Below are 14,451 nucleotides of genomic sequence, written 5' to 3'. Positions count from 1 at the left end.
CAGGCAGACTCCTTAGTTGCGGCATGCATGTGGGATCTAATTCCCTGACCAGGGATCAAACCCAGGCCCCCTGCATTGGGAGCGCAGAGTCTTACCCACTGTGCCACGGGGGAGGTCCCTTATCAATGGTTTTTAAATAGAAAAAAACAAGGCTACTTTATACTTTTGTCTGAGCACAAATAAAAGCAAGGTCACAATGCTACCCACCAAATACCCTATCATAGAATTGTCCCCATTTTCTGACAATGTCCAATCTAGAGCTAACCCTCCCCTGTATCACTCAGCCAAAGCCCAAATCGTTTAAGTTCTAACATCCTCTTATTGAGACCCCTACAGCTCCCCATGGTGTGTATTTTCCCTTACTGCGATGAATAAGAAACCTGGCTTGTTTAACTACAGGTATGTTCTTGGTGGTCTCTGACTGAAGGGCATTGACAACATATATAAATTATATTTCTAAAAAGCAATGAGCAATACAAGTTATTTCTACTATTCCCTTTATTTTTATAAAACAAGTTTTCTTGAACCACACCCAGGTTAAGAAATAGAACTTTACCATCCTAGAAGCCCTCCGCATGTCCCATTTCAATTATAACCCACTCCCTCCTAGCAAAAGTAACCACTTTCCAGACTCTTATAGTAATCATTTCCTCATTCTTACCAAGATTTATTACCAAGTGTATATTCCTAGTCACCATGTTTTAGCATTGTGCATTTCTTAAAATTTGATACGTCTTTTAAGTCTACAAGTTTCCACTCCATCTCTTTCTCTTTCTTACAGTTTTTCTGTTGAAGACCCCAGGGCTTTTGACCTGTAGATTTTCCCAAAGTCTGAATTTTATTGATTGCTCTCTGATATTTCCATTCAGCATGTTTCTTCATCCACTCTATTACTGCAAATTGACAGCAGGACCCAGAGGCTCGGCCAGACTCTGGTTCAGTCCCTTTGGCAATACCATGGGCAGTGTTGGCTTCTTTTATCATGAGGCGCATATCTGGTTTTCTCCCTTTTTATGATGCCGGTTTTTGTTGGATGCAATGCCCAGATCCATTCATTTAGTGGTGGATACAAAATAGTGACATTCCAATTCTATTATTTCTTTTTCATTTATTAATTGGAATACTTTCATTAAGAGATACTTCTTCTTATGTACTATTTGGTTATCTGTTAAGTATAGTTCGCATAGGGAAGGTAGAATGAATGTTTGCTTCTTTGCCTTTGTTTTTCATTTTTTAAGGTAGTGAATTGGTTTTTCTGAAGATGAACAACTAATTTAAATATATGTGTGTATATATATATTATATATATGTATATAAACTCATGGATTCAAAGGTATCTGATAGGTTTTAATCAATGGCAATTATTATTATTGACAGTCAAGTTGTCCTATCCTTGGCCTCTTGGAGCCTCTTCAGTTGGGCTCCTGAATGGCTTGATCCACTCCTGGTAGTGTTTGTGGCTTCTTTGCTATCTTGTATGAGCAACTGTTCCAGGCTCATCTTTTACATTTTCTGCCCCAGTTCTGTAACCAGCATTTCTCCAAGAAGCCCTGGATGGTAATCTAGGCATTAGGGATGCTCATTGCTATGAGTTGGTCATTGTTTCTAACAGTTAGAAAAATATATACATATAATACATTATATATAATATAATAATATACAATACATATCATATATATATATACACAACACATTTTTTAACTTAAACTTTTATATGTTACATGTGTACCTCCTTTTTTCCATGCCAAAGATCCTGGTTCTCAAGGATAGAGGGGATGATGAATTAGAATATTCTCATTACTAGTTGCTCTTTGTTTTAACCCACATTACTCTATAGTCTCAAAATAAAAATACTAATATTACCATTATCAATATGATTAGTGAGAACAGTTCCATAAGTTGTTTTGCATATGCTGTCCCCATTCCTCCCTTTTTTTTAGAATAAAGATTGGCATACTTTTTCTTTTTTTTACTGTTTTAACTATTTTAAACTGCATAATTCAGTGGGTTTTAGTATATTCACAAATTTCTATAACCATCACCACTATCTTATTCCAGAATATTTCCACCACCCCTAAAAGAAGCCCTGCACCTTCCATTCTCCCTGCCCCTATCCCCTGTCATCCACTAATCTACTTTCTGTCTCTCCGGATTTGCATGTTCTAGACATTTCATATAAATGGAAGCATACAACATGTAGCCTTTTGTGTCTGGCTTCTTTCACTTAGCGTGATGTTTTCAAGGCTCATCTATGTTATAGCATATAATACAAGTTATTTTTTAAGTAAAAAATAAGTCAGTACAGGAATGATTGGATGCCAAATTCCTCATCTTCCTATATAGACAGGGTTGCTCCAGCTGACTTCAGCTCCTTCCTTGCAGTAGCCTGAAACTCTTGGTGAGTGGGAGCTATCCACTCCTGCCAGAAAGCACAGTGCATGCATGGCAGTTCCTGGCCACTGCACAATGCTTCAGGAGGAAAGGTGGGCTGTGGTCACAGTGCATCTCTCCTCAGTCCCTTAGACAGAATAGCTCCTGACTATGTGGGTCCAGCCTCTGCCCCGACTTGGCACCACTACTCTGCCATCCCAGATGGAGAGGGATGATCTCAATGTTGAAATCTGGGCAACAGTCGGCTTATGGGGCCTGATAATCAAACACTTTGTTCTCCATCTGTGATCAGTTCTGGGTTCTAATAGGGGTGCAGGACCTGCACCGGGCATGGCTAGTGAGGAGGAGACCATGACTTCTGAGCTGAGAACCTTTCCCCTCCCCCACACCATGACCAGAGTCCACCTGTTGGACCTGAGCATCTAACGCTGTGAGACCCAAGTGAGTCTGCCTCCCATCCTCCAAGGAGGGCCCCACGCAGATATCCCCAAGACCTGGTAACCTTTCCCAGCACCCACTCCCCCACCCACCCAGCCCCCTCTGGCTCTGGGCTTCACCCTCCTGTATGTATCTGTCTGGTAGAGACCTGATCACAATGAATTGGGTGATGTTTTAATGAGTTAGGTCCCCCAACTAGCTTGGGAAGCTCTTGAAGGAACCGTGTTTTATTCACTTTATCTCCCCCAGTGCCTGGTCCAGAGAATGTTCTTCATCAATGTGTGATCAGTTAGAGAAGGAGGAGGGCAGTGAAGTGATAGAGTCTTGTGCCCCAGCCAGACTGTGAGCTGCCTGAGAGCAGCAGCTTCCCCTCTCCACCGCCTCCTCCTCCCCTTCGTCCTCCCACAGTAAAACCCAACACGAGATCGGGCTCAGAGTGGGCACATAGATGAGTGACGGCTTCACTCAAGATTTTAAAACTCTCCACCTATATGACTTTTGGATAATATCTTTATTTAGCTCAGGTAGATGCTTCCCACACATTTCTGGATACTTGGGTTAGAATTTTCTCCATAGCACTCAATAAACAGTTCTTAAGCTCTCATATATGGTAAATGCAAACATACAAGTACAATACAGGCTAAAATAAAAAGGCCCTTGCATACAAACATTTTTAAAAGACGTTTTAACACAGGGCATAGGGAAAGGAGACCCAGTAGAAGGTGATTGAATTACTACCCCTTCCCTCCGGACCTGGTCCTGGTGCCTGGATTTGGGCACTCCCTCTGCTCTCTGCTCCTCTTAGACACAAGTCCCCAGCCCATCCTGGACAGGAACAGGGACCTTGCAAGGCCAGGAGGCAGACCTGTTCCTGCCTGCAGAGAGGAAGGCAATCTCCCAGGCACAGTGTCCCAAACCCTAGTGGTCAGATCGCTCAGCCTTGTATAAGCGGGGAGACCACCCCTGTGTCAGTATCCTGGACTGCCTTTCCCTTTCCCTCTTTTTTTTTTCCCTAATAAATTTATTTATTTATTTATTTTTGGCTACATTGGGTCTTCATTGCTGCGCGCAGGCTTTCTTTAGTTATGGCAAGTGGGGGCTACTCTTCGTTGCGGTGCGTGGGCTTCTCATTGTGGTGGCTTCTCTTGTTGCGAGCACGGGCTCTAGGCATGGGGGCTTCAGTAGTTGCAGAACGCGGGCTCAGTAGTTGTGGCTCGTGGGCTCTAGAGCGTAGGCTCAGTAGTTGTGGCACACGGGCTTAGTTGCTCCGTGGCATGTGGGATCTTCCTGGACCAGGGATCGAACCCGAGTCCCCTGCATTGGCAGGCGGATTCTTAACCACTGCGCCACCAGGTAAGTCCCTCCCCTTCACTCTTGACGCCTCCCAATTGTCAAAGAGATTGGACAGGCCCTGGTGTTGCCTGCTCTAAATGTTTCTCAAGCCAGTCAGCCTGAACAGAGAGCCAGCCAGCTGGTGAGCCGAGGGGCTTCCAGAGAGGTCTTTAGAGGTTTCCAGAGGCCTGAGGACCCCCTATCCCTTCCAGGCCTCCTAGCTTAAGCACAACTTCGGAAGGGCTCCATCAGCTCCTGTGTGGCCCCTTCTGTGTCCACTGTCTGTGGTCAGTGCGCAGAAGGACAAGTCCACAGTAGGCGGCAGGTATAATCTCTCAGGTTTGCCCACAGCTCAGACAGCAAAAAATCAGCCAGACAACATCTGTGCGTTTAGGCCAAAGTTTAGATCCCCTGCGTCAGCCCCCTGGCCTGGCTACCCAGACAGGCCAGTAGAGAGTCTAGGCTGCAGGGCTCTCCGTCCCCTAAGAGCGCATGTGCGCCTGGAAGTGCTCACAGTGGGCATGCTTCATGGTCAGCCCATACACGGGGGTCATGTCCACCTTCACACCCGGGGTCACACGGAATTCCACCTGCTGCAGGAGGATGGCCAGGAAGAGAAAGACCTCCCAGCGGGCAATGGTCTCACCGATGCACTTCCGCTTGCCCAAACCGAAAAGAATCACTTTCTCACTGAGTGCTTTGTTGATGGTGCCATCAGCGGTGAGAAACCGTTCTGGCCAGAAGGCAGATGGATCATCCCACAGCTTCCTGTAATTGGAGAGAGGCAGCTGAAGTAGCAGCTTGGGGGCTCAGGACCATCAGGTGGGTTGAGCCCCAGCTCAAAAGAATAGGGTTTAGGCAAGAAGCCCAGGGACAGGAGAGTCTGAAGCTCAGGAGAGAGTGAAGCTTCCCCTGACCCCCTCTCAACTTACTGGTCATGGTTGATCTGCCACTGGTTCACAAAGACACAACGCCCCTTGGGGATGTAAAAGCCATTCAGACTTGTGTCTCTTGTGGTACTGGGGAGGGGGGAAGCTCAGTTAGGCTCAGGGCCACAAGGAGATCCCCCTGCCTCCCATACCGTGTCCCTCCCACCACCCTGATCAGGTACATGTGTAACTTGAAGCTAATTTGGGAGTAAGGCCCAGCATGAGACAGCAGCGGACCCGTGGAGCCTCACCTGTGGGGGATGGTGAAGGGGAGGAAAGAGGAATGTCGGAAAGTCTCCAGAATGAACGCCTCCAAGTAGGGCAGCCGGGGTCTGTCAGAGAGCCGGGGCTGCCGTGCGCTGCCAATCACTGTGTCTGCAGAACACAAAGGACCAGACAGATGCAGGGGCCACTCAGACCTTGGTTGGACCTCCTGCCTTGAGCACACTGAAGGAAGCCACCACCTACCCAGCTCCTCCTGAATCTTTTTCTGCACGCTGGGGCTTGTCACCAGGTACATGAGGCTCCAGGAGATGGCAGTTGTGACTGTGTCAAACCCTGGCCAGGGGAGAATAGAGGGCAAAGTTAGGTGGTTGGTGGGTCAGGACAGCTGGGAAGAGGAAGGGCACAATGAGTTAGCTCATACCAGCTCCAAAGAGGTCCATGACGACATTAACGATCTTCTCATCTGACAACTGGATATTGGCATTCTCGTCCAGTCTCTTGCCCTGACAGTGCTCAATCAGGCTGTCTGTGATGTCCCGGATACGGCCCTGGGTAGGGAAGGCCCACGGGTGAGCAAGATCCCAAACCCAGACTTGCCTCTCATCCAGGCCTGGTCCCTTCCCATCCCTAGCATCTTCGTTCGGGAGGTGACTGCCCCACGCCCGAGGCTACCATTGCAGCTTCTCTTGCCTCTCCAAGGCTGTCTCCTGACTCAGGACACTTGCAGCCCCAACTCGAGGGACGCCTGACACAGAGTCCAGTACCATTATCATCTGGACATGCCCTTTACCCTTTTCTCTCCCATAAGGCCGGAAGACCAGCTCTTTAACTCTTCCTGGTCCCCACAATAACTGACCTAGGGTCCTGCACGGACTGGCTATTCAGTAAATATTGCTGTCTGATGGAAAGAAAGATAGAAGGGCTGGTCAAGAAAATGTTCTATCTCCGTGCCAAGGATGGAGTCCCCTCCACTACTGGCTTCAAAATCCCAGGGTGAAGGCCCGCGAGAGCCTGCCAAACCCTATGCTGCTCCAGTTATCTCTGACCTCCTGACCCCTGACCCTACCCACTCTCTACCACTCATCTGCCCCTCCCCAGCCTGTACCTTCTCAAACGTTTTATAGTGTTCCTTGAGCATCTTTTGCATGAAAATGTAGAACCTCCGATTCAAGTCCTTGAAGTCATCCAGGGCAGTGTTGGGCAGGTAACGGAGGATGGGGATGAAGTCGGCTGGGTTCCCAGAGGCAGCCACCGCCCCGAACTCATTACTCAGGCCGACTACGCTAAGCAGCTCTTGGCTCTCATGGTCATAGCGTCGGCCAAAGCACATGGCACAGATGACATTGGCCACTGACACCACTACATACCTGTAGGGGTCAAAGCGCCCAGACCCTGCCATCAGCTCCTGGAACTTGCCGATGAGGTACTCGGACTCCTTGCTCACGTGCTCTTCCAGGTAACAGGAGGACGAGGAAGCCGGGTCTGAGGCAATGGAAAAACTCTTCAGGGCATTCTGGGCCAGGCGTCGCCGGGCAGCCCACACTGGTCCAGAGTCTGGGTTGAAGGTCATACTCTGGCCATCAGCGACTAAGGTGAAGCTGTAGAGGTCAGGCCGGCCCTTGAAATCATCGCCCTGCCGCACCAGGGCCTGCCGGATGGTGTCCAGGCCGCTGAGCACCAGCACGGGTGTGCAGCCAATGCGGATCTGCAGCACGTCTCCATAGCGCTGGCTCAGCCGCGACAGGGCCAAGTGTGGGCTCTTCCCCAAGGTCAGCACATGCCCGATCAGGGGCCAGCTCCAGGGCCCTGGTGGACTCTTCAGGCCTTTAGGGACCCGAGGCTGCCAGGCCCTGACCACCCAGAATACCAGGCAGAAGGTGGCAGAGGCCAGGAGAAGTTCTGTGGCCGAGATGGGGATGGAGAGTCCAAACACAGAGAACATGATCAGTGTAGAGATTCCAAGGTGGCTGCTGAGAGGTGGGATAGGAGGGAAAGATCAAGACATCAGATGGGGAGCTGGCAGGAGCCAGTGTCCTAAAGTGTCAGCACACTGGTCAAAGAAAGGGAAAACCTTATCCAGAACTGTTCACTGGACATGAAGGGGAAGAGGAGGTAGGAGAAGCTGTTTGTTGAGCTCCCACTATGTGCCAAGAATTTTAGTCATTCTTCATTCAGTCCTGGCCACAGCGTATGTGGTAGGCTGCAGTGAGGCTCAGAGAAGGTACGTAACTTGCCCAAGGTCACACAGCCAGGAAGTATAGGATCCAAATCCCAATCCAAATTTGCCTAATTCCAGAACACTTTCTCTTAACTGCTGCACCATTCTAAACATCAGCCTGTGATTTCCATAGAGCACCTATACTATTATTTACTTCATATTTTTCTAAAATCAAATTTAAATCCACCCACTTAGCATCATTCCAAACCATAATATCTGTGTGAAAGTACAGGGGTTTTTTTCCCTAACATATATTAAAATAAACACATAATCGATGTGTATCACCCAATTCCCCTTGAGTACTACCCACCCAACTAGGGAAAACGCTATCAGAGAACAATGGATCATCCACTCCTTCAGCCTCGTTTCACATTTGGGGAAACTCACCTCCAGCGGAGGCACTGACTTGGCTAAAGGCACCCAGCACTCAGACAGAGCCAGGACTCAGACCTCTTAGGGAAAGTTCCTTGGGAAGTTTCCAGCTCCTGTCATAGGTACCTCCCTTGGAAGAGTGGTCAGATCAATCGATGAAAAGGGACTTTCCCGGAACCCTCAGTTCTCTATTGCTCAAACCCAGGGTCTAGGGAATCCTGCCAGACTCTGGGACAGGGTGGGGACGGGGACAGGGGACTGCCCCCTTACTTACTGTCTAAGCCACTCTGCCCTCATCCCCAGCTCTCTGAGTTCAACTGACCCACGGTTTAAAAGCAGCTGGAGGCCAGCTAGATTGAGGCTCCAGGTCACAGAATTCCAGGCCAGGGTTTTCATTGGGCTCAATTCTCAATGAATGAATAGTCTGGGCCTCCCCCATTTGCCAGTCACTAGAGAGCTGTGAATAAATGGAAGGTTCCCACCAGGCAAAGGCTGCAAGAAAACTCCAGACTGGAATCTGGGAAACTAGGAATGGAGCTGAGTTTAACAGAGGCTGAGACAATACTTTTTCTCTAGGTTCGGTCTAGAAAGGGTGTGCAAATTCATGGACTACTCTCTTCGAGGCATGGGGCTCTGACTGGGACATCTTACTGGTGCCCTGGATTGGTGGTCAGGACACCCAGTGTTCCAGGCTCTATGATGTGGCCTTGGATTAGTCGGTTCATTTTACCCTTCTCGGCTCCAGTCACATCACCTGCGAGAGGGAGTGCGACATGACCTCTGATTCAGGGTGCCCAGCTGATCTCAGAGAAGAGAAAACCCAGATCTGACCTGGGGAAACTCACAGTCCGACTAGTGAGGTTTCCCCACAGAAGAGCCAGCCAAGATGGGGAGATTGTATGGTTCCTACCTCAACTACTATAGCCATCTGTCTAGAGAGGCTTCCTGCAGGAGCTGAATCCCAAAGCACACTTTAGTCCCAACACCTTGAGTGACCTGGGGACACTGCTAGGCCTTGGTGTGCCATGGTTTTCCCTTCTGCACACTGGGTGCCCCGAAGACCTCTAGCCTTAGTAAGATGGTAGGAGGCCAATCTTCTGGATCAATTCTCCTTTGATTTGGATATGTTGAAGTTGTGTTGAGAAGGAGGTTGGAGAGTAGATGAGCAAAGTTCCAAGAGCAAAATTACAGTGTGTTAAAGTGTGGGGGGAAAATTAGTCTTATTTTTTCCCTACGTGGGATACAACGCTGTGAATTCAATCTTCAACTGAAGGCCCAGCACTTCTCCTAAAACCCAGTTCTTTGTTTCTTTCCTTAACAAAGTTTAAGCTAGTGTTAATAAATTAAAAAGAGAAATTGCTTGTCTGTCCACTTCAGCTTTGTTTTATGCCCATTTCATATTGTTGTCTGTGTTGTGATTCATACTTTTATACCATTTCTGATGTGTAAAATTGGTTGTCTTGTAAATATCTTATAAAGAGTTCAATGGTAAATAAACTATTGTGGCTGTTAATTTTGAAAAAAAAAAAAAAAAAGATGGTAGGAGGCCAAGAGAGATGTGACTGCTGAATTTTCAGGGTCAAGCTTTCTGCAGCGGGCAGTCTCTCACATTGACTGCCCCCAGCAGAGGACAGAGAAGACAGTCAATGGAACAGGGAAGGCCCCTCGGCAGTGCTCAGGACTCCCACTCAGATCAGCCTCCCATGTCGGGCCAGCACACCTCAGCACTGACAAGCTATGCCTTGGGAGGGTGGCTTCAGCCAGGGGTAGCTTTTAGATAAGTCAGGGTACAGCTAGTAAGAACCCAACCTGCCCCCTCCATCCACCCTGACCACCCAGGAGAAGCCCCCCCTCACACAGCCTGAAGGAGGGCTGCACTGGCTCACCTGTGTCCTTATTCCAGCCTCCCAGGTGACCCTTATGGGGAAGCCCCAAGGCATTCATGGAGTCAGTGGGAGATGGAGCTGGAGCCTGGGTCCTGGAGTCCTGAGAGGGGAGCATCTACGTCTAGAGTTCTGGTACTAGTCGAGGGACCTTGGGCAAGTCCTGCCCTTCCTCAGGCTTCAGTTTCCCCACTTAGTGAGGGAGCTGGACTGCCTCCTCACTAGGGACACTCTTAGCCTTTTTTTGAGATGCTAGACCAGGAAGACCTTGATGCATCAAAATTTTCCTTTGGGGGGGAGGGAAGGGACAACCCAGAAGCCCCCAGCACTCACCTGCGTCTGTGGGGGGGTACAGAGCTGAGCTGGGAAGAGTGGTCTCTGGAGCCAGGGACCCCCGAAGAAGATCACAGAAGGCTCCAAGGAACTGTCACCTTCTGGGTGAGGGTGAGGGTGAAGGCACTGCCACCTTTATAGGCGGCTTTCGTGTGTGGCCACGCCTCCTGGAGCGCTGGGATGGGGCGGGGTGGGGGGGGCGGGGTGCAGGCTGGCGAATGGTCGCTCTAGGATGGAGGGAGGAGTGGGGAGACAGGACGCAAGGGGATAGGTAAGAACCCACTATGGGATGCCTCAACCAAGTGCCGGCACTTAAAGGGGTGAGGGTTAGGGACACCTGGGACCCCCAGTTCCGAGGTACTCCATGGATAGCGCAGAGCCCAGCTGAGAAGGTTTTGGGGAAGTAGTCCCATGATAGCCCGAAAGAGGGTATGGGGGTGCTCTATCCCCGGGCACGGGGACCCCTCTCCCTCATTTTTGCACCCACTGAACTTTGGGAGTGCAATTGCTTCCTCTTCACTACTAGCGGATGGGGGCCAGGCAGGCAGGGAGGGGCGGAGCTGCCGGGTGATGACCTCCTAACCCGGGTTATTGAGTCCAGGCTCGCGTGAGAAGCACGACGACCCCAGCCCCGAGGTCACCGGGGCCGGAAGGCCAGAGGCGCCGATGGGCTGGCCCCTTCCCCCAGAGCCCTCCACCCCCCCACCCCCACCCCAGAGCCCGGAAGACTAGCAGAAGTCAGCGTTCCCTGACGGAGGGGCGGGAAGGGATGGAGAAAGTGCAGTATCGCCGAGCGCGCACTAGCGGGGACACGTTGAGGCGCCTCTGGGGCCACTTTGGAATGTTGCAAACCAAGGGTACTTCCAGCCAGGACCCACGGGCCCTCGAGGTTCCCAGGGTTGCTAGCGCTTTGGCATGGCAGAGAAATCGGGAGGCGAGTGGATCTCCTGGTGGCCGAGCAAAGGGTTAGAGGGAGGCCCTTGGGCGGGCAAGAGAGGGGTCCCAGGGACTAAAGAGGGGGGCGCCCGGCGCACATGCCTCCCCAGGCTAGCGTGCATGTGTCTGGCACATCCCTCCAGGGGGCAGAGGTCACGCCGTCCATCCCGGCCCCACCTGGCTGGGGGCGCGGTGCCCAGAAGTTGCGTGAGAAGGACCCGGAGGCCCGCGCAGCCACCCAGCCGCCCAACTCCCGGACCCGGCTCAGTCCCGGCACAGTCACGCGAGCGCGGGCGGTGGGGGGGAATGGGGGGGTGAGGGGTGGGGTGGGGTGGGGTGGGGGAGGAGTCGGGAGCGGGGCTCTTAAAGGGCCAGTCTCTAGTGGAGCGTGTGGGTAGAGGTGGAGGGAGAGGAGCCGCCGAACCCTCGTAGGTGCGTGATTGGATGGGGTTGGGGGGGGGGGGGCAGTGCAAAGGGCCTAGGTTTGCGAGCAGAGCTGGGCTTTTGCAAGCAAGCGGGCTCCTGAGTGTGTCCGTATTTTTGGTCCACGCCTGTGGCGGGACATGCAACTCCAGCACAGCCCGGGTCGCCTGGCCGGCTGCCTCCGACACTGTCCTCGCCCCTGCCGAGGCTTCCCGATGTAGGGTGTCCAGGCGTATTTGCGTGTTTAGCTCAACGTGTCCGCAACCAACCGCATCACCCGCCCTCGCCGCCGCGCTCCCCAACCCTACGAATAGCACTGCCATCCACTGGCCCAGACGAGAAAACGGAGCCTCATCCTGCCCCATCACCTCCCACTGCAGTTGGATGCCACCTCGTGCACTGCACAAATAAATATTTACCAAATGCCTACTATGTGCCAGACACAGTTCTGGATGCTGGCGATTGATATAGAGGTGAACAAAACTGACAACCTCCTGCTTTCCTGTAGCTTACATTGTGAGGCAAGGGGGGTGGGAGGTGGAGACAGAAAACGCAGAGAGCCTCAGAGGGTGAAAAGTGCTATAGAGAAAAATAAGGCAGAGAAGGGGTAGGAATCATGTGGGGTCAGACTGCAATTCAAAAAAAGGCTGGTTGGGGAAGGCATCACTGAGAAAATGACACCCAGCCCAGGCAGGAGGGTGAAATCAAGAATCAAGGCACACGGATATCTGGAAGAAGAGTGCACCTGGCAGAAGGAACAGCAAGTTCAAAAGCCCTGCACAGGCGGGGGGGGGGGGGGGGGGGGGGGGGCGGGGGGATGGAAGCCCTGCCCCAGGTGCAGGGAACACCTCGCTGAGAAACATGGGACTTTCTTTGTGTGAGATAGAGACATTGTGAGGTCTGAGTCAAGGAAGATCACTGGCTACTGTGCTGAGAACAGACTGAAGGGGTAAAGGACACATTTTTCCACTTTGGTATCTGTCCAGCCCCACTGCCACATCCTCATCCAGGCCCCCATCATTGCTCCCTAGAGTACTAACAGCCTCGAAGCCTGGGTACCATCTGCCTTTCACTCGCTCCAATTCCTTCTCCACCCTGTGGCATCCAAAGTGGTCTTTTCAAAAATGCAAAATCTCATTCCATCACCACCTTGCCCCTTCAGTAACTGCCATCTGAATAGAAACCAGAATCTTTAGCAGAACCTACCAGGAATGCCCACCTCTACTTCTGTAGCTTTTTATTTTTTTTATTTATTTACTTTTGGCTGTGTTGGGTCTTCGTTTCTGTGCGAGGGCTTTCTCCAGTTGCGGCAAGCGGGGGCCACTCTTCATCGCGGTGCGCGGGCCTCTCACTATCGTGGCCTCTCTTGTTGCGGAGCACAGGCTCCAGACGCACAGGCTCAGTAGTTGTGGCTCACGGACCTAGTTGCTCCGGGGCATGTGAGATCTTCCCAGACCAGGGCTCGAACCCGTGTCCCCTGCATCAGCAGGCAGATTCTCAACCACTGCGCCACCAGGGAATCCCCCACCTCTACTTCTAATCTCCCCTACTTAAAGTCTCAGCTAAAACATCATTTCCTCTGAGAAGACTTTCTGGATCCTTTCCACAGCAAGTTAGATTTCTCCTGGTCTGTTTCCAGCACTATTCCATGGTAATTCTCAGGACATTTGACTCTTGCTAGGACCCCAACCCAACCTGTCACTCCATCCCCCATGCTGTAACACAGAAAACCAGCCTGTGGGAAATTGATCTAATAAGCCAAGTCCTTGCAAGACAAAGGACTTGGTAAAGGAGTTAAATCCAGCTGTATTACGAATGGGGCACATGACCAGGGTCATGTACTTTGAGCCCAAAGTACTGATGATATAATAGTGGAATTTAGGTAACAGAACAAGCAGGAGGCAAGGGAGGTATTGCTGGGCTTCCATTCTGTCCAGCATCCTTCCATTCATTTCACCTTTGCATCTCTGGCTCAGCCTGAGAAACTCCATGGTACCCAAGAGAGGTCTGTCCTTTAATCCCAACTGGGGCTAGGGCCATAGAGAGTGGAAAAAACTTGTGTAGAAGCCATGGCAAGGAAGTGGGAAGCAAGGTACTCCCAAATCCATCACCCTGCTCTGCAGCCCAATCTCTCCCTTGGCACTCAGGGTTCCCACCAATGCCCTAGCTCTAGAGAATCATGGCAGCCTGCTCAACATGGCTGGAAGACCATCTGCTGGGGTTCCTGACCAGGACACAGAAAACCACTTCTCTTGGTAGAAGATGCACTGCTTTTCTCACACTCTCCAAGGGGCTCTTAATCCCAAAGAAATTCGTTAGCTAATTAAGCCAATTCCTCTCCCACTTCTCAGCTGGAGAGACCGATGCCAGAAAGAAGAAGGCCCGAGGACAAATGACAAATCAAAGCAGAGCCCAGAACTCTAGCCCCTTGCTTCCAGGCCAGGGCTCTTCCCACCATGATTTATTGTCCCAGACCAGCAGCAAAGCCCCAGGGGGCCAAAGGTAGACAGGCTCAGACTCTAGGTCAGGGCCCCCCATCTCCCCATCTTCCTGGACAAGAGTCTGGGGCACTGAGGTTATGGGAGGCCCTGCACTTCTCATCACCAAGCCCTGTCTTGGGGAACAGCTCACAAGATAGAAGGGGGCCCTCAGGAGCACGGGGCAGAGAAAGAGGGAGACAGGCAGGAGGTTAGAGGACCTTGACCTGGAGCTGAACAGCCAATCCTGGGTCAAAGTTTGTATGCCTTTGCGTGAGAAGCCCTTTGGCTAGGAATCCCTAGCGATCGATACCAGGAACACAGAGGAAGGGGTGGGCAGTGCAGAAAGGAGAGGGCTCTGGGCTGGAGGGAGAGAGACAGCTTAGGGTTTTGGCCCAGCAGAGTGACCCAGCTTAGAGTCTTCAGTCAGCACTGCTGAGGGCTAAGTGGCAAGGGGATGAGGAGACAACAAGACCCAGAATAAAACCCCTGCC

At 51.3% G+C, this 14,451-nt stretch overlaps 1 protein-coding gene across 3 annotated transcripts; it reads right to left on the bottom strand.

Moving 5' to 3' along the window:
* Window positions 1–3,321: 3,321 nt before the first annotated feature.
* Window positions 3,322–10,228, bottom strand: LOC103008057 (cytochrome P450 1A1). Of its 3 annotated transcripts, none has more exons than XM_007197706.2 (7): window positions 10,122–10,228; window positions 6,421–7,285; window positions 5,737–5,863; window positions 5,559–5,648; window positions 5,342–5,465; window positions 5,094–5,180; window positions 3,322–4,929 (listed from the first exon to the last, which is right to left on the bottom strand). In XM_007197706.2, the coding sequence occupies exons 2-7, from the start codon at window positions 7,255–7,257 to the stop codon at window positions 4,644–4,646; spliced, it is 1,551 nt and encodes a 516-aa protein (XP_007197768.2). In that variant the 5' UTR covers window positions 7,258–7,285; window positions 10,122–10,228; the 3' UTR covers window positions 3,322–4,643. The 3 variants fall into 3 exon arrangements, with proteins under 3 accessions (XP_007197768.2, XP_007197769.2, XP_007197770.2); XM_007197707.2 differs by having other exon boundaries at window positions 6,421–7,282; window positions 10,122–10,213; XM_007197708.2 differs by lacking the exon at window positions 5,094–5,180 and having other exon boundaries at window positions 10,122–10,213.
* Between the last annotated feature and the right edge of the window lie 4,223 nt (window positions 10,229–14,451).

This window comes from Balaenoptera acutorostrata, chromosome 3 (assembly GCF_949987535.1).
Source record: "Balaenoptera acutorostrata chromosome 3, mBalAcu1.1, whole genome shotgun sequence".
NCBI classification, from domain to species: Eukaryota; Metazoa; Chordata; class Mammalia; order Artiodactyla; family Balaenopteridae; genus Balaenoptera; species Balaenoptera acutorostrata.
The sequence above is the reverse complement of the archived record's forward strand: the minus strand, read 5'-3'. Positions and strand labels throughout refer to the sequence as shown.

What these genes read in the sequence shown, in the direction of transcription:
- LOC103008057 (XM_007197706.2), bottom strand. Translation starts at nt 7,257, where the DNA reads ATGTTCTCTGTGTTTGGACTCTCCATCCCCATCTCGGCCACAGAACTT. An exon ending in CATGGACCTCTTTGGAGCTG is followed by an intron (nt 5,649 to 5,736) that starts GTATGAGCTAAC and finishes TCCCCTGGCCAG; the next exon opens with GGTTTGACACAGTCACAACT. An exon ending in CCCTTCACCATCCCCCACAG is followed by an intron (nt 5,181 to 5,341) that starts GTGAGGCTCCAC and finishes CCCCCTCCCCAG; the next exon opens with TACCACAAGAGACACAAGTC.